The 20593-nt window shown below is 37.3% G+C and overlaps 1 protein-coding gene across 1 annotated transcript; it reads right to left on the reverse strand.

Annotated features, from left to right (window-relative positions):
- Positions 1–285: 285 nt before the first annotated feature.
- Positions 286–20413, reverse strand: LOC147759194 (uncharacterized). The gene is made up of 3 exons (XM_086998659.1): positions 20173–20413; positions 19041–19629; positions 286–873 (listed from the first exon to the last, which is right to left on the reverse strand). Coding segments are annotated over exons 1-3 (636 nt in total). The 5' UTR covers positions 20175–20413; the 3' UTR covers positions 286–828.
- Positions 20414–20593: the final 180 nt, after the last annotated feature.

A 20593-nucleotide genomic window follows, 5' to 3' on the forward strand; every position in this document is an offset into this window, starting at 1 on the left:
CGCAACATACCAGCCTTTGTTTCAGTATAAAGTTGTTTTTTTTTTCCTTTGTGAATGCTCTCTCGCAATTCAATAAAATGGAAGTCGGAGGCGCTGCAAACATCTAGAGGTACATTTAGTGACAACAAATACATCAGTGTATACACATATTCGTGCAAACTATATATATATATATATATATATATATATATATATATATATATATATATATATATATATATATATATATATATATATATATATATATATATATATTTTTTTTTTTTTTTTTTTTTTTTGTTTTGTTGTTTGTTTTTCTGATGTGACCATGCATTACACCTTTGAAGCCCTGGATTTTATATATCTTAATACAGGTATAATGATAACAGAACTTGAAATACTTAACTTAAAAAGCAGAGCTATTTATGTAGAAATGGTAGGTTTTCAAAATATTTAAAAGCCAAGCAATTCAGACCCTTAAAGCGTCTCCACTCCAAAGTACCCAGGGAACGGTAAATGTCGTTTCAAAATTCCAATTTTAAATAATTATAATAATAATAATAAAGTATCATGAATGTCAAAATAAGAACGTGATATTTAACCATCACCTTACGGCGTATTAAACTCATCGAGGAGATCAAAAGCTTCTTGGTGAGTATAATATGACGTTGAATGATAGTGACAGTCACTTAGCGTTACAGTGGAAGGCATGTGACTGTCACGTGACTACCATGGAAGTACAGCAGTTTATTAATTGGCCTTATTTAGAAGGTGCCATGCATCCTAGCGTCAAAGAAAATGTTGCTATTCTGTATGCATCAGTTCAGTTGCATTGGACCAGGACGTGAACTATTGGCAACAGCAACAGTTACAGCATTTTTCACACCGATCCACCTAAAATAGGAATATTTACAATTATGCCCATATTTCACACAGACCACGAATCACCAGGAATTGACAAATTTCAGGATTCGTGGTTGAATCGTAATCAGTTCGTGAAGTTCTTAACATATTCGTATATATTCGTAGTCGGTTCTTGCAATTCTTGATCAATCGGGTATTTGTGGCAAAAACTTTGATGCCCCTATTTCACACAGACCACGAATCCCACGAATTACCAGGAATTGACAAATTTCAGGATACGTGGTTGAATCGTAATCTGTTCGTGAAGTTCTTAACAGATTCGTATAATCATAGTCAGTTCTTGCAATTCTTGATCAATCGGGAATTCGTGGCAACAAATTTGAGCTGTTCAAAATTTTGGCCACGAACTCCAAAAAAATCGAAGTGAATTTCTGGACAATATTCGTGCGATTCCAGCCGAACCACACAAATATTTGTAACACTATCGCACCTGTATCGCTGTTGTGAGTTCTGCATTATTACGTTCAAGATTCCCTCGCCAAGTCACATGGTACCAGGTGTCATGCGACACCTGGCGTGACGCGTAAACAATACATAGACCAATACACTAGATTCCTTACCATCGTTTTTTCAAAGCATGCTTATATATTAACCACTGATAATTGAAATTAAGTCTGAATCAATTACAATCGTTGAAATAACTTTAACAGACATACGGATTACACTTTATCAACAGCATCTTAGTCAACCGTTACTTTAAATGACAATGTTACATGTGTAATATGCATAACATCAGCACAGTTAATGATGATGAGATCTATTTTTGTGCATAGTTAATAATAATTGTGCAAATACATTACATATTAACGGCACAAATAAATACATTATTTCCTTATAGCTAAGGCAACATGTTGTGTTAAACAGTGCATACTTTCAAGTCCCATATTTTTTTTAATAAATGTACATGCATTACTGCATAAACGGCACATATGAACTTTACTATTTATGCTAAATCTGCATTATCAACATGGCACATATGCACTTTAGTCATAAAATTCTACTGTGCATCTAAACAGCTTCAAATATATTTACAACTTACGAATGCCTTGATAAAGTGAACGACATAATTGTGTCACTTGTTTAAATGCAAAATTGAATGCTAATACAGGATCAGTATAATGTAACCTGGAATACCACCAGAAAATAATAATATATGTAAATAAGCTGTATTATTGCTGCAACACAAACAGTTTTACAATTGCTTAATATCGTTATATTTAGATATATATTATTTGAAAACACAATTATAATTGAACATGACATTTCATCACCAATGTCCAATGTGTGTATGTAAAGCATGGTCAATGCTTGGCTCAAAGTCAATAGAGTTCACAGAAAATATCCCATTATTTCAGTAGATTGTCCTTGGCATAACGTATTGTAGTGGATATCGCTGTCACATCTGTTAATAATAACCTCATTAGTTCTGAGTCTTCCTCTCAACAATAACGTATTGGAGCTATAACTGTTCTGCCACTTCTCGTAACAACAGTGTCATTGACAGTTCTATCACTTTGTGGTTGGTCATCACCCATGTAAGTAGGAGTCACACATTTAGCTTTTGAGGGTTTAAGGGCCCCCTTCCCTTACAGGACTTTAAGTGATCATGGTGCACCACCACAACTTTTCTTTTTGCTTTCATCTTATACAAAATTGGAGAAAGCACCTCAATAATTTTGAAGGGACCGAGCCATACAGGCTGTAATATCTTTGAACGACCGGGTTTCGACGTGTTATTATACAGACTTGACAATTAATATGGAATTTTTCCCCAAATAATTTTTCATTAGTTTTTTTCCTATTTTGCTGACTGATAAATGAGAATAAGGATTGAAATCGTGTTTTAATAACTTTTGATTATCTCTTTGATGTCATTGTGACAGCAGTTCATTAATGGAATTCGCCAGAGAAGCAAACAAAAACACATTGCCTTTTCTATGTCATATGACAACCATTAGAAGATTTATTTTGGATCTACATATTTTCCAAATTATTGTTAGTAAAAGAGTTACACGCTCCACAAAGGACCCAGTGTCTAGTCATAGTAACGAGCGCTGTTAGGCCTGACCTCTTCTGGCTGCTACCAGCGCTCTCAAGTGACAAGGCATTCCTTGGGATAGGTTTTTAGAGTTCAATCTGGAATAACATTCTAGGCATCGGTCAAAATCTGTCAAATTTGGTCCAGTTTTGTTGTAGGACATGTAGGCCATTGATTCGGCGAGCAATGCCCTACCCACATATTGTCTTTGTGGTTCAAATATGGCGATTTTGATGACCAAGGTAGCTGCTCATTCCCTTGGATCGGTAAGCAATCTGCTATTAAAAGTACTCTGTGTGAACCGGCAATCTCACCGTGCATAGTAAAATTGTTCCTAAGTTGCCCCGTATCAAATGATAGTCAAGTGGTTGCCAGAATATCCCTTTATTTGATCTGTTTCAGGTATTCGTCGATTACTTCCATTGGTGTTTTGGCACCAATGTGGTATCCACCCCAAATACTGACGCTGTTAATGACCTTAGTCACTTTAGACGCTGCGCCCGCCTCGTAATTGGCCTCATCTGGATGTCTGTGAACTCTGTTTTGACAAGTTGAGCACTACAGGTGAAATCTGACCTCAATAAAGAATGCAACGAGGTTTCAGTGTTCAAGCCAGAAACGGTCAAGGTCCCCAGTTTATTAGAGAAACATACAACGATGTTTTTTTCTGTTTACAGTGGGTTCCTCAGAGGTCGACTGGTATTCTAACCTGCTAAAACCAGTTTGGTGTTTGCTAAAGGCCTTGAAAATGCATTTTGGTGGCAATTTACCCATCATTCTGAAGGTACTGGGTGGTTTTTGTTTAGTTGCAACAGCATGTCCAGAAAGACAGTGGGTCCTTACCCTGGTGGTAAGATTTCAATACATTGGGTGTGGCCTCTGTGTAGGTACATCAGTCTGGGTATTACTCTTTAAAACTGTGCGGACCGTTCCGTTTGGAGCAATTATCTGTCTGGCAATGTCTGTCTTTTTCTCGCCATTCTGCCACAGATTAACACATTTGTAAAGCACTGCATAGTTCATTTTACACACTGCAAAACCGACCACTTGTATGCAAAATTTCAAATTATTCTATGCAGTAGTTGCCGACATATGGATACTTTTTTGACAGAACCATGCTTTGCCAAAGCCAAGCTTTGACCTGCCCAAAGGAGCACTACCCAATTAAAACACTGCATATTGCATAATGCAGCAGCGCAACAAACCCGGTATACCGTTAATTGGTAGCGACAGACCTGACTACACACTTCTCCATTCACATATCTTATAAGAGATCGGAGTTTTTATTAAAAAAGAACGCATTTTTACCTAGGCATACCTTCGAAACTGAAATATTCCATATTAAATGTCAAGTTTGTACCTATATACACTAGGTCGCCCTTACAATATTGTGTCTGCCTCGCGTTTGCGTCATAATATGCTTTTTGTGTCTTTAAATTCTCGCTGAGACATTTTCTTGCCAACTCGTGAACGCTCTCTAGCTTTTCCTTTAATTGCATGGCATAGCTATTTGGTTAGATTGTAAACCAAACGTAAAATCAATGAACTGTCTAGTTTCCCTTCCAAACATCAACATGTTTGGGGTCAGATCTGTTTGTCTGTAAGGGACCGCCCTGATTGCGCTTGTAATAAAAGATAAATGCTCATCCCAACTGTTGTCCTGTCCTTCCAAATAACACCGTATACACTGCATGATAGTCCTATTCTGACGCTTCACAGCGCCATTTGAACACCACCTGTACGGACTAGTTTGGGTTGTGTTAATAGACAGTAAACTGAAAACGTTATTCACTTGTTAAATTGGCACCCATGTCGGAATGTATGATGGTTGGACAACTAAACCTAGCAATGAAATTGTTCACCAATGTTTTTCTAACTGTATCTGCATTTTGATCCGGTGTAACATGAAAATCTGACTCCCATGAAAATCTGACTCCCCCCCCCCCATGAAAATTTGACTCCCCCTCCACAAAACTTCATAAATCTTTTTTTATTTGAGTATATGACTGTGATCTTGTAGTATGTAAAATGGAGGATACATTGGCACTTTTTTTAGTTTGCAGGGGAACATTTTCATGAAAAATAAGAAAATTTTAAATGTGCATTTTATCACCCAGTGACTCCCCTGTGAAAAAGCTATCTATTTAATATTTGATGATCATTTCAAAATCTTTCCTTTACTTTTACTTTATGAAGATTATATTGAAAATATTTGAAAGTTTGATGGTAAAATATTGGGTGAAAATACAAAAAGAAAAAAAAACATGAAAATAAGAAAATTAAAAATGTGCATTTTATCACCCAATAACTCCCCTCTAAAAAAGCTATCTATTTAATATTTGATGATCATTTCAACACCTTTCCTTAAGTTTTACTTTATGAAGATTATATTGGAAATAAATGAAAGACTAGGGAAGTCAAAATCCTACGGGTACAAGAATGCAATTTAATTTTATTATCCTTTTAAAATCACCAATCCCCATTTTTCATTCAGCCTTGGGAAAAATGGGAAAAACAACAGCAAATATAATGGGAGTCCATAGGAGTCCAAATCCCATGCATATGAAAATGAAGAATTTCATAAATTATTTTCATTTATTTTTACCCAGTATTTTACCATTCAAACTTTCATATATTTTCAATATATTCTTCATGAAGTATCCTAAAAGAAAAGATGTCAGAATGATCATCAAATATCAAATAAATAGCTTTTTATAGGGGAGTCATTGGGTGTTAGAATACACATCCTTAATTTTTCTTATTTTTCATGTTTTTTTTCACCCAATTTTTTACCATCAAACTTTCAAATACTTTCAATGTATTCTTCATAAAGTATCCTCAAAGAAAAGATGTCAGAATGATAATCAAATATCAAATAAATAGCTTTTTCATATAGGAGTCCTTGGGTGGTAAAATATAAATCTTTAATTTTTTTTTTTTTATTTTTTCATGAAAATTTTCACCTGCAAATTAACAAATAGTGCCAACGTGTCCTCCATTATGCATACTACAAAATCATAGTCATTTACTCAAATTAATTGAGATTTATGGATGTTTTTTGTTTGTTTGTTTGTTTGTTTGTTTGTTTGTTTGTTTGTTTGTTTGTTTTTTTTTTTTTTTGGGGGGGGGAGTCAAAATTTCATAGGGGGAGTCAGATTTTCATGATGAAAATCTGACTGGGGAGTCATATTTTAGGGGAGTCAGATTTTCATGGTACACCGGTAATGGATACACTTCCACCCATTTAGTGAACTGACACACGACAACTAAAATGTACTCATTCCCTGCTTTACTGGGAGTAAGTTTCCTAAAATATCTACAGGGTAACCACTTAGTATGGAATATTATTTTTTGGCGAATAAATTTTCTACAAAATATTTAATTTCTCTCTAACTACTTTAAATCCAAAGCTGAGGTGTCACTCCATGTGTAGCCAGGTGTGTTACCTAATAACCACACAACTCTCAAAACAATTGATGCATGCAGTTGCATGTTCTGTGGTCAGAAATGTGAGGGGTGGTCTTTTCGGCAATGTCTGCCCTTGTATAAAAACGCATGGGTTTGGTCAATCTTTGGAGCGTGTTTAGAGAAGCAACAAAGGGATCGCTCTGAAACTTGGCAGGTACCTTAGTGAAGATAGGGTTCGACAGCAAAGCAACGCAGCTTACTATGGGATTCTTGCTCTCAGAGAAAATGACCAGAAACGGACAGCCATTGCCAGGTAATTCAACATTTATCAGGAACCGTTTGTGAAGTCCTCCAAAGAAATTCTGCAACAGGGGCAGCTACTCCAATACCTCGACCATGGTGTCCGCGTATCACATCAAGAAGACAGGATCGCCTTCTCCTTAGAGAATGCCGTGCTGGTCGTACAAAGACAACCAGTGTCCTCAGAAAAGAGAGGCAGAATGTCATTCAAACGCCCGTTTCAAGGTCCCACGTGAACAAGAGATTTCTGCAAGCCGGTTATTTTGCACGAAGGCCAGTAGGGAAACCACTGGTAAAAGCAGGTCATATACAGCGACTTCTGCAAAAGGCTGTGGACCACGTGCCTTTGCAGCCAAAACACTGGAATCACGTTGTTTTCAGTGATAAGGCCAGATAAGGATTTTTTAGGGTTGATCGTCGAATCCGTGTCCACCGACGTGTACGAGGGGCATAAAACAATGATTGTGTACTGTCTAGGGTGCAAACAGGGGATGGTAACGTCTCTGTTTGGGGAGCATTTCATGTCGGTGCCCAGAACCAGTTGTTTTTTCTAGGAGGCAACCTCATCCAGGATTCCTACAGATACATTCAAACAATGCTTCGATTGGTAAGATTCATCTTCAAGAACAACTTTGTGTACCAAGTCGACTGCGCAACCCCACATCGAGGCCGCAGAATCATTGTTTTTCTTCAAAACCAATGGGTTCAGCAACTGCCCTGGCCTGCAAACTCCCCGGTAATCAACCCAATTGAAAATCTGTGGGCGGAAGTAACTCAGAATTAATAGCTATGGTCCTCGGCCGGTAAATAGTGATAAACTGCGACAGGCAAATATCACTGCGTGGAATGATATCCCCACCCAAACTCTAAAAAACGTGTCACAGGGTATGCCATGTAGGATGTGGGCTCTGCAAGCGGCTGCTGGAGGTCATACCCACAATTACTGACTTTTCATGATTTACTGTAGTGAGTTCTTTGACTGTGTAACATATCACTGTCCAGAGGCTATCATTTTCTTTAATATCTTATCTAAAATTTTATACTGACATCAAACTGTTGATATGGTTGATATGGTTTTCTGGGGGTGTTCCTTTCTTTTGAATGGCATCTTATGTCAGATTTAATATTATTGACCAAAATATCTCACAACAGAAGACTGGATGTTATTATCACTCAGTGACATACATTTTTAATGACTCAAGCCAAAAAATATTTAATCAGCACACAAAAATAACAGTGATAAAAAATGTTCCATATTAAGTAGCAACCCTGTATGTGAACCCTCTCTAAAGGTGCACCGGTGTGGAAATTTTGCAATTCAGCTCTGAATTTCCTGCTTGCTTGCTTTTTTTTTTTTTTTTTTTTTTTTTTTTTTTTTTTTTTTTTTTTTTTTACGAGCTACACATGAATTGACATACAGTGTGCAGTCGGTAGTCATTCCATACTAATTTTTTATTTTTTAGGTCATGCCAAAAGAGGGTTAAAAGAGCCTTTATCAAACCTGTTGTAATATAAAACACCATCTTTCATGGACAGCAAATTGAAGTTTGTCCATACAAATTTCACAGCTGTCGAGCATAGATGCAACCCCTCTTGAGAAGGACTTACATTTTCCTCAATCCAACCTATCACCTTTAATAAGTGAGGATCTTTTAATTGCGCTTCTCTGAGTTGACTTACTGTATACTTGGCAAACAATTCAACATTCCCAGTATTTTCCTTGTGTGGGTTTACGACAGATGTAACAGTTTTCACGCTTCTTAGAGACAGGTGCCCTGTGTAATCGACATCTTTGTTAAATCTGTCCCACTCTTCATGAAGCCTGGTACAGTGGTGGCAGCCTCCACAAGGTAATTGTCACACCACAACCAGCTTCATAGTAATAACAGTCCTTGTGCTGAAGAGGAATGCCTGACAACGAATCAGCATTACTGTGTTTTTTACTCGATCTGTGCTGAATTTCTAAATCACACTGGGCCAATTCCTCCATCCACCTTGCTAAAACACCATTTAGCAATTTAAAACGCATGATCCAGTACTGTACTGCCGTACTGCCGAGTAAATCGGACTACTGCTAAAAGCTCCTTTTTAGTCGTGCAATAACGTTGACTAGGAGTGAGAGCAAAACTACCATAACTAATGACCTTTTCAGCGTCATTTTGCATCTGTATGAGCTCAGCGCCAATACAAGTATCACTGGCGTCCGTGTCTAAAATAATTAAACAATCACTGTCTGGAAAACATAGCACGGGACTATGGACCAAAGCCTGTTTCAAGTCATTGAATGCAACTTCGTGTTCATGAGTCCAATTAAAAACACGTTTGTTTTTGGTCAAATCATTAAGTATATCAGCAAAACATTTTATGTGACTTCTATGGTAATTAACTAGACCAAGGAATCTTTCCACGTCTTTCTTACATTTCGGACGTGGCCAACGTTGAACTGCTTTCACACTGTCAGGGTTCGGAGCTATGCCACTCTCATCTACCAATTTACCCAAATAGAGAACACTCCTTTTGAGTAATGAACACTTGGATGGTTTTAATTTCAATCGATTTTCTTTGAATCTATCCAACACCAGTGCAATATTGGCTATAGAATCATCAAAACTGTTCCCAAGCACAACAGCATCGTCCAAGTAAGCGATCACTTGTCTCCACGTCAAACCACGCAGAACGGAATTGACTGCTCGCATGAAAGTAGAAGGGATGTTAGTCAAACCAAACGGTAGTCGTTTAAACTCAAACAAACCGTACTTGGTCATAAAAGCGGTTTTAGGCCGGGAGCTTTCCTCAACTCCAACCTGATAATAAGCACAGATGATATCAAGAGTGCTGAAATACTGAGTGCCCGCTAAAACATCTAAGGATTCGTCTATCTGTGTAGTGGATACACATCCTTGACGGCCACTTTATTCAAAGCATGAAAATCTATGCAAAATCTCAAAGTGCCGTATTTCTTTCTCACTAAAACAGGAAGGGATGGCCATTCAAAACGAGAGGGTTGCACAATATCAGCGGCTAACATTTTATCTAATGTAGCCTTTTCCTCTTGTTCAAAACCCAGAGGTGTACGTCTCAGTCTTTGTTTAATAGGCTTTGCTTCGTTGATATCAGTTATATGTTTAATCTTGGTAAAATGACTGATATCAAATTCAGATTTCAAAAAAACATTGGTATATTTTATCAAACGATTGCCTAATTTGAGAGACTGCTCAGTGAACAGATTCTCACTAGATCGTTTCCACAAATCAATCACGTGTTCAGGAATATTATTATCCACATCGTTAGAGTTCACATCAAGAGTGTTCACATCGATTTTTCCGAAACATTTCATAAGGGTATCTACAACACTGTACAGGTGCATCCTTTCGTTAGGTGATAGTTTTACAAACTCGTCAAGGGCTTTACCTTCTAGTGAATTGATCATAATTTCGTAGATTTCTTTGACTCCCCATCCCTTGCTCTCGGCAATGCAACATAATTTTAAGTAATATGAATGAAGTTAGTGCTTCCATCATAGGATTGGAAAAGGGTGGACGGCTGGGGGCAGAAAATGTGTGACTCATTATAAATGGGGGATGACCTACCTGTTGGAGGTGGTTGCCGGTTTTTCGTCACTATACAGGGGAGTGTCCACTGGCCTTGACCTTTGCGTGGGGGTGAATCTGGGTACATCCTCAGAGAATTGTCGATGTGGCCCGCTCGGATCAGAATTCTGACACCCATAACGGTACGCTGTCACGTTTGGGTCAGTGACAACTGGCTGCCCAGGTCTGGTACAAAATCAGGACTTGAACTTATTCGCTCAGTTAAACCATAAGATGAAGACTCCGTTGAAGTATCAGAGACAGGATGAGCATCGGCATCATGAGGATAATTTATCTCAATGTGTCCTTGCTGAGCATGAGTCAAGGGTGAAGCTAAATCTTCCAAATAGGGATGGATTGTCACGTCTCATATATGAGATAAATTCTGTTTGAAATTTCTGCAATCCTTCTGTCATTTTATTAACATTTTCACACAGTCCTTCAAATGTTGAGTTCAAGTGTCCAATTTCGTTTTCCATTCGTGTAATCCGTGTTTCCTCACAACTACTGTCAATTTCTTTTGAGCATAAAGGCTCCACCTTGTTGAAAATCGTAAAATAATAATTATTCAACGTGATAAAATGTGACCATCCTTGTCGCCATTGTTGTGAGTTCTGCTTCATTACGTTCAAGATTCCCGCACCAAGTCACATGGTACCCGGTGTCATGCGACACCTGGCGTGACGAATAAACAATACATAGACTGATACACTACATCGCAACGGAATCGTAGAGCGTGTCGAATTAAATCAGAAAATTGGCAAAAGTTCACGAATCCTCGTGAATCCTAAAATTTGTCAATTCCTGGCGATTCGCGGGATTCGTGGTCTGTGTGAAATAGGGGCATTAGATAAAAAAGAAGAGACGTTTCTTAAGATTATTCATAGTATATGACCACTTCATATGATAAGCATTACTACCTAATGACAGAAGGCGACTTCATTGATTAAATACATTGTTCTTCTACCACTTATACACCATTAACCTTGTCTAGGACAGGCCTACCCAACTACCAGACTCGGCACATAAGGATCCTGAATTAACCGGTATAACGGACCACACTACCCGTTTTCAAGGCGTGTGTCAGATCGCATTTCGGAGTATCTAACCCCAGAACAAATTTTGTAGGACGACCGCGGGCTCATCCACGCTCGGCTGTCACCTTGATTGGATAGTAAACGATTGTCGTAAAATCGCTATATGATTTTAAAACCGGTTGCATAAATTTGAAAACCACGTAGAACAACCTTAGACTTTACTCTAACTTTAGAGTCCTCTATTTCTCTATGGGGGTATGTGGGGACTTTACGACATTCGGTTTGAATGCTTTAACCACTTTTGATAGGGCTTTTTTGCATTGTATTAGATTAATGTGGCAGTCTAAGGTTGTTCTAGGTGGTTTTCAAGGTGTGACAAAACTGAAACCGAAACTCTTTCATTACGGAAATGCAAAGAGCATAGTGACAGAAGTATACTCATGATACCATCTGGACAGAATACAGACCATGAAAAACTTGACTGGCTGTTAAGTCAGAAAAGTGAAATATGCCTAACACCCATTGTTATTATTATAGTGTGCTCTGCATTGAGGGTCGCATTGCGTATTTTCGTATCCCGTGAAAGTAATTTTTATTTCTCGATTTGCCCAAAACGTTCACATATGTATTATTTAACGTCATCTATGAAGCACCCTATTCTGGTGACTTGTAAATTGGCCTTGGAGAGGGGGGTTCGGGGCATAATGAAGGGCAGCGAAAAAAAATAGTATTTTAGGGGCCATTAAGAATAGATGCTTCGAGGGGAGGCAGGGAGGTCATCGGGAATCACTTTTGAAATGGGGTTGGCCATGTTTAGTGGGCGGCTTAGTTAGTCATCGGATCAGCTATTCTGAACGGCCCCTTAAAGGAAGAACGGTGCCATTTGGAACTTTGATTCAGCCAGTCAATATTCTAATTTCAAGAAAGGCTCATTGGTGTGATTTTTTTTTCATAAATCAAAGGGAGGGTCGCCCCCACTTGTCCCCCCCCCTCCACCCGCACGAAAATGCAGTAGTATCGAAGTAGCAAAGAAGCATTAACGCAGTAGTGGTGTGGAGCATATTTGCAGTAGGAATGCAGCATAGCCTACTGCAATTCTACTTCAAAAATTACATAAGGTTGTACAGAGGAGGAGCATTAATGCAGTAGATTAGCAGCATGATAGAAGCATGTTTCAAATATGCTAATTAGCTCCCACATCGAAGCAGATTTGAAGCATGTTTGCAGTATGATTGCAGTAGTCTACTGCGCTGGAGTATCTACTTCGTTTTCGTGCGTGCAACCCAAATCCGCCACTGCATATACTGTGTGTGTGTGTGTGTGCGTGTGTGTGTGTGTGTGTGTGGCGGGGGAGTAACATTAGTCACTCCCACTCTCGTTCGAGTATATTAAAGCTAGGTGAATAGAAACGGTCAGCTGACCAGATGTAGGGAGATCTAATTGGGATGCTAAACATCAAGTAACGGTCCAGGGTACGAAATAAGGACCGTCCGGCAGCCCGGGACGGCTCAATTATCACCCGGGCGGTCTCTTTCCAAAAGTTGTCAGTCCGTTTGTCTGGCTATTTTCTGGCCTTTAAAATAATTGTATGTCAGTATGCACGTTCATATTAAGCAGATTAGGTTGAAATAAAACGAAAACAATGAAGCTCACCCTTCAAGAAATCGACACTCGAAACAAATGAACGAAAACCGAAAGTAGGTCATACATGCTTGTTTCACCTTTTTCTCCGTCATGCCTTGCGCAAAGACCCTTCACCGTGTTATGAAACGTCTGATACAAAGTATCAAACGCGGCATAAATATGCTTGTTTACGAGACAAATAACGAACGACGTGTGGTCATTCAAGTTCAGAACAACACGATCTCGTCTAATTACGCAGTTTAAGTTTTGATTCTTCTTTAATCTGTAATTGTAATTGTACGATGTCTTTCTCATAAAAAAATTAAGTCACGACGCGCGTGGACTATACAAGATTCCGCAGTCAGGATTACCCCTGTCGCACTTTACCCTCTATAAGTATTTTAATAATGAATGTGATGCCCCAGCACGTAAGAAAAAGTTATCAGACAGTCAAATAAAGTGCATGATGACACCAAAGCAGGGCTCCACAGGTAAAAATTAAGTTCGGAAAAGTGAATTTGCAGGGTGGGCTGTCAGACAGACAGGTTATGTTTTATTAGAACTTAACAACAAAAATCTTGAAAAAGAATTTTTTGTTGCATACTAACGTCTTCTCGTCTCTTCCTGGATGGCATTAAATAGAGTGACCTACATTGGTACAAAACACGTGGTCCCAAAACGAAGTCTAAGCAAACTTACCGCTAAATTATGAAAGTGAACACCTTCCAGAACTTCACAAGACAAAATTTATTTACATAACAGGCTGACTACTTAATATTCATTTGTTTTAAAATCTTCGTGCTCTAGTAATAAAGACCGTTCTTAAAATAGAAACTACACAAGTACTGGGTACAACAGCCAGATTGGACTGGATGAACTGGATGTATCTAGTTTGTTGTCAAGGCAACATACTGCCTGTCAATCAAATGTGTTGCACACTATCCCCTCACAACCATTTGAAGTTGGAACGTTGGGACTGAAGATCTTGTTGAAATGTTGTTTACTTGCATAACCTGAAATTTTGTAAGATGTTTTATTTAATGACTCTAGCACCACCTGTGTTATTTACAGTTCAAAATTTAGTGCTGGTATTTGATAATCAGCAATGCTGTCAAAATTGTGATATTGATGTAAGGAAGAAAATTGATAAAAATATGAGAATTTAAATGAAAAATGGGAATTTTTGACTGATTTTATTTAATTCATAAATTAAAAAAAAAACAAACACATGTTACCCCTAAAGAAAGCAAATTGTTAATATTAATATCAATTTAAAAACTTTAATATTAGTGATATTTATATAAGTAAACTATTATACAATGAATATTCTTCAATTTTTGACGACATTTATTTAAATATAATAAATTTTGAATATTTTAATAAAATAATATAACACTGCTCCCCCCCCCCCCCCCACCCACCTCCCGCTCATAGTTTTTTTTTAGGACTTAGTTTATCTTCATGTGAATCTGTTATCAAATTTCAGATTTACAATAAGTGGACCCTGTACCCCAAACCCTGGGAAAAGCCCCGATCAAAACCATGTTAAATCAGACTTCTATGCAAGATTAAATATTCAGGAGTTCACAAGTATAAAAAAACGACTTTATCTGTAAATAAATCCACTGCATTTTCCAGGCTCATTTGACTGAATATCTTGGTAATAAATACATTACATGTATGACTACACATATTTATGTTTACAAAGTTCACCGAGAGGTATGAATGGAAAAAATTTGGTTTTGTTCGACAGATTGGATTCAAAATAGGACACGTCAAATTTATCCACCTGTCCAAAGGACAGGTGCTCATTAAAGTTAGTGTCTGGCCCTGCAAAAGGAAAAGATCAGTTGTGCCATCATGGAAAACTGAATTTTCCTGGTTAATTTGTGATGAGACTGATAGCAAAAACGTCATTTGTAACAAGTGGGTTATGCAACTAGACTCTGATTATGACAGTCGCATGTAGTGAATCAGACTTCTGATTTGGGTTCAGAGCTTAACGTTTCAGATGCTGACAGCAAATAATCTACTTGAATAAATTGACTTTGAGACTAAGAGTCCTTGTTTCAATATCGTTCTTGCCTACAATTGGTTTAATCGGGTAATTTTTTTTAAATCAAGACTGGCTACTTTTGGTCAGGGCTGGCTACATTTCAAAGTTGCCAGCCCTGCTGTCCGGCTTCAAATTTATACGAGTTTCATACCCTGAGTAACCTCCCTCCCCAACGTCATATTTGCAGGTTTCCAAAAGCAGGCAACACCGCAGAAAATGTTTGGGCCAAAAAAGAGCCAGCCAAGGGCACATTTCAGGAACACGTTTGATTACCGTCTACCATGGTAGAAATTAAAGAAAAAAAAATTAAAAAAAGCAAAACAAAAGAAAAATAAACATATGGAAGCTATTAAATCTGCCAGCGCAGATGACATTGCACCCGCCCAGAAGGGAGCTACTGCAGGAGAATCCTAAGTTATTTTCAATCTGAAGAAACAAGCTATTCAAAAGGGGCCAAAAAAACAGCGATTAAAATCAGAGCAGTTAATCGCCTTGATTGATGTCAAGGACCTTGGCTTGGGCCTGTTATTAACAGTTAAGTTGCAGTGTCTGAGTAGTTATGCAAACAATTACCAGCGATGCAATCAGCTTTAAGATTTCATCACAGGATTACAGAGAATGAAATGACTGTCTATTTATCAAAATACATATCTGTGAATAGCTTGTGAGAAATCCATCTGTCACCCTGGTAGAGGGTAACGTTTAACATGTCATGGTAATCATTCACAGGTGAAGTACCAGAAGAGATGGAGCCTCTCCAAAATAATTTGACCGAATTTGATCTGAGAAAAATACAGCCGTAACAGTCCAGCAATTTGATGAAATTGTGTCTTTTACATACAAGCATCAAATTTGGCAAATTGTAGAAAATGAAATTTTAAGCAAATTTGGATATATGGGCATATACGAAAATACCATAATGGTCGTCAAATCCAATATGACCACCACAAATACACTTTCAAATTAAAACTTCAACTATGTAGCTCTTGAATGGCTAAATGCATCATTGAATGGTTGGAAATAAGAAAACAACATGGTAAGAATACCATATCAACACCTGCTTCTAAGATGTATAGTGAGTGGTAGTAATAATTATGCTTCCGTCTTACACCGGTTTACACGTTTGAAATGTTTTAATCACTATCCTGTGAGTAGAAGGGGGCGGCAAAAAATGGAGAACCGTATAAACCCCTCCAAAATTCAAACGCAAAATCACAGTAGCTTAGGTGGAATAACACAATACTTTAGACGAGTGAGCCCCATGACGCCGGTTTTTGTGAGCCAGCACGAGCGCTGCAATCAACTGTAAGTAGGTGTAATCAACAGCAAGATACATCAGCCAGAAGGTCACCATTGTTTGTTGTGGCGGTAGGATTATAGCTTTAAGAGGCTGGAACCCATGCTACCGCGTGCCACTAAACCGTCTCCCGTAGCAAACTGTCCGCTTGAACAAAAGAATGGTTCGCTACCGGAGACCGTTTGTTTACATAAGTACCCTACCCAGGCGTGCCTACCCAGTGGATAAGGCTAGTCACTATGTGCCGTCAACAATCGTCTAGCGACCGTATCATTATCCCACTCCCTCTATTGTATGTCCCATAGCTATAATCAACGTGTAATCTTCAAATGATATACGGGGTAAATATACACAGACTTAATACTAAGACTGTATTTAGCAGAATAGTGAATTCATCACGCACTTTGGAAGTATACGCATGTTTGAAAAATTCCAACATGGCCTCCAAATCCAATATGGCCGCCACGAATACCATTTCAAGAGAACCCTTTTTTGTTAGAAAACACTATGATATAAGTGAAATGTAAATATATGCTTCTTCAAGTGTATAGAAATCTTAAATGACCTACAAAAGTAAAATGTAGCCCATTCACTCAAAACATGCAGCAGTATGGTGATTTCATTATGCACTTAAAACTTGACTACAAGCATGAAGACTTGCGCATTTGCAGAGAACAGGATTTTAGGCGATTTTATATAGAAGGGCATGCCTAAAAATTCCAATATTACCACAAAAAAACACCTTTTTAAAATCAAAATCCTGCTTCATAATTTATAATAACCTGATATGTTTTTGTATAAATAATATAAATGAATTTTTAAAAGCTTCTCCTTTAGTTACATTGAAATCCAACATTAACTGGATGTAGCGATTCTATATTTGCCAAGGAAAAATGAAAAATGTCCACTAATTTTTTAACCAATGATATTTTTGTAAAGTAGGTACTGCACATTACGGAAATATATGGTTGATTAACCTATTGCATTAAAAATTGATAATTTTACAAGAGAGGATAACAGCTAGCAAGACCAATTTCTTCTCATTTATTTGTTTCCATTTTAATTAACAAGTGACTGGAATGCCACGCAATTACTTATTTCTTTAGATAATTCTCATTCATTTAAATTTGCATAGTTTTACTTTTGCTTCCCTCAGCTTTCTCAGAATTTGTGGAAAGCTATGCGCACTACATGTAATCCACTTCCCCCAAAAATACCAACAGAGGTTGGTCAAGTTTCAGGCCAAAAAGCATCAGTTTACATGAATGAATAACAACAGGATAATAGTGTGGTAGTGCATAGATGAAGGTTATAAATGTGAACCCACACAGATCCCGTCTTCTTAAGCTTCGCAACTTATCAAACTGCCGAGTACGCAAATGAAAACCAAAATTTGGTGCCTACTTCCTCTTGAGTGCACGACGTCTGAAGCCTACTATTCAGCCTTTGAAAAGAGCATGCATCAACAGTTGGCCTGTTTTTGGAATGTTCTTTTCACTGTATTTATAATCACCATTTCTCACCAACTTTTAATTCAATAAACTAAGCGTAAAAAAATTATTAGAAGACCTTGTTTACCTGACCCATTATCTTCAAATATTAGGCGCAGATATTGTAATGGTCCAGGGTTTGGATCCCCCTTTTCAACGCTGACCATAACTTCCCATAAAAGCACCGTTTTTTTTTTTTTTTTTTTTTTTTTTTTTTTTTTTTAGACAATTTAACCTGTATATGCCCGATTTTTTTAAACATACACCCAATAGTACTTAAGTTGCAACAGAAATCCTATTCAGTCATACAAGTTTGTTAATATCATTAAAACGTACAGTTTACCTATGTTGGATAATATTTAGAGTACACATTATTCAAAACGTAGGACCAACACTTTTTTACCATTATCGCACTAAGTCACAGGCCTTATCTTCTGTGGAGATGAAGTCGCATTTTTTTCTATCAGGTCGAATTGTCAGTTAAATCAGGGCCATGAAGCGGTTATATACTATGAAGTATATTAGCAAACGTATGTGTGGAATGTAGCAAAATCAAGTTACGTTACTGGAAGCCGGTCGAAGACATGGAGAAACTACCATAGAAAAAGGCGAATATTCCCTGATATTTTGCAAATTACCTCATTTATAGCAAAACATACATGACATGAGTTCGTTGAAAAAAACAAGCTGGGAAAGATACGCATCCAGTCCTGTTATACGTCTCTTTTTCAGGAATGATGATATACAGCAGTTCGCACGTTATCACCGCCTTATCCAATGGTAATTTTTGCTTAAAATCAATACTGAATACAATGCAAGATATATACGATATATTTTGTGTCTTATTTTGGCTAATATTATATGTCCCCCTTTAATTAATGCATATGTCTTTTTTACGAACACTTAAACAACTTCTAAAAAGGTAATCAAGCAATATATATATATATATATATATATATATATATATATATATATATATATATATATATATATATATAACAAGCGTGAGTGTGGAACAGAGTAACAAACACGGCGTGCGACGTAAGCGTCGTCACGCCGTGTACGTAAAACGGCTATTAAAAGCATTTTCAAATAAACATCCTGACGATCGGCATACCCAGAAGGTATGCCCGTGAAACTCGGAGTCGGGGTTATTGCATATCTCTTGTTTATTTATTAATTTTAATTATATATATAGTTAATATATATATATATATATATATATATATATATATATATATATATATATATATATATATATATATATATATATATATAACGGAATAGGGGAACATTACCGTTTCAGCATCGGGAACTTTATACGGCACCGTTTCAACAGATTTTATCAGCTCTATCAACTCTTCTTGTTTCGTATCTCGGTCTTCCCGGTCACTGTTTTCTACACACCATATTCGTTCGCCACATTCGTAATAAAGATTCAGAAATGGTTCTGGCGAATCGGTGATATATTCTCCGATGGAAGTGTATTCATGTTTTATGACATCAGCAAATGTAAACACAATGATACTTTTCTTAGGGAAATTGTCTCCGAAAATCCCCCGTAACTGGTTTACTGCTTCTATTTGAGTATTTTTAATTCGGCCCATTTTAAACACAATCAATATAGAGTCCACTTGCTTCAGAGATCCAGCTTCCTTGTATATTCTGCGCAATATCTTATTGTCACTTTTGGACAGCGAGCCTAAACCAGGTGTGTCCATAAGATGGACAGTGCAAGAGCAAGGTTCGTTGAGCCTGAATTTCGTGTGTGCAATTTTGCCATCTTTTCCATTATACTCACGGTCATCGGATAGTTTCTGTACAGTTGCAGATTTCCCTTGCCCCTTATAGCCAACGACTATTACGTTGTAGGTTTTAGTGGTCGCCCTGAAAAATGATTACACCATGAATTATGAAAAACTGAACTATAAAAAAGCAGTAAAGAAAGTCAGAAAAATAAAATGAAAACCTTACTTACAGCAGAGACATGCTTTTATTGGCAGAGATAAAGAAAATGATAAACAAGTCTGCTAGAAAGAGTTTGTCTGGTTTCAAATTAGGCTTTTTTATGATTTTCTCTCCGTCTCCTCCACGATTTTATGCTTTGTCTTCGTGACAATGAATATTTCAAATAATAATAATAATAATAATAATAATAATAATAATAATAATAACGCAATATATATAATCAAGAATTCTAAAACACACCACATTAATGATATTTAGACTAATGGTAAGGTATAAAGTATAGATGCAGTAATGACTATAGCCTTTTCTTGATAAATCGGCTTTAACGCTTTATTAATTTAACAGTTAAACTGAAACTATATTTATCCGTTTCTTTAGCCTCAAACAGAGTCTCCGTGCAACTTACTGTTTAATACCTACGTTTCATAAATGATTCACCATTACACGTGAATATTTACTTACATTGCTGTTCCTATTCGGAGAGAACGGATGATCTAGCGAATGGCTATAAAAATCAAACTGCGCATGCACTGATAATTCGCGGGACCTTCACAAAGGCGCATAATTTGACAATTGCAAGGGGAAATTGTAAACATGCATTATTTCATTATTTTGTTAATTACTTGCTGCTGGCACCTTCTTTTGATCTTCTTCTCTTTATATTGTATAGTTGCTATGTCCAAGTTGTTACTCGTACATGTATATGTATAAAACACGATGACTTCATTCAAGTTCAAACTGACATGAAACAAGGGGCAAACAGAGCGCTTCTTTTTCCCTTTTGCTTTAGGCAGCAAAATATTATAGTTGCAATGAGACGCTCCATGAGCTTTTGACCTCATAACAGCGTCACTGAGCTCCTGACCTCATATATACGCCCACA

The sequence above is a fragment of the Lingula anatina genome, unplaced genomic scaffold (assembly GCF_051362555.1).
Source record: "Lingula anatina isolate TDL-2025a unplaced genomic scaffold, LinAna3.0 unanchor82, whole genome shotgun sequence".
NCBI classification, from domain to species: domain Eukaryota; kingdom Metazoa; phylum Brachiopoda; class Lingulata; order Lingulida; family Lingulidae; genus Lingula; species Lingula anatina.

Excerpts from the sequence above, each read along its gene's own strand:
- LOC147759194 (XM_086998659.1), bottom strand. Across the intron at positions 874-19,040 it reads AAGTTCCCGATGCTGAAACG|GTGGATCGGTGTGAAAAATG; the intron begins GTAATGTTCCCC and ends TTCCTATTTTAG.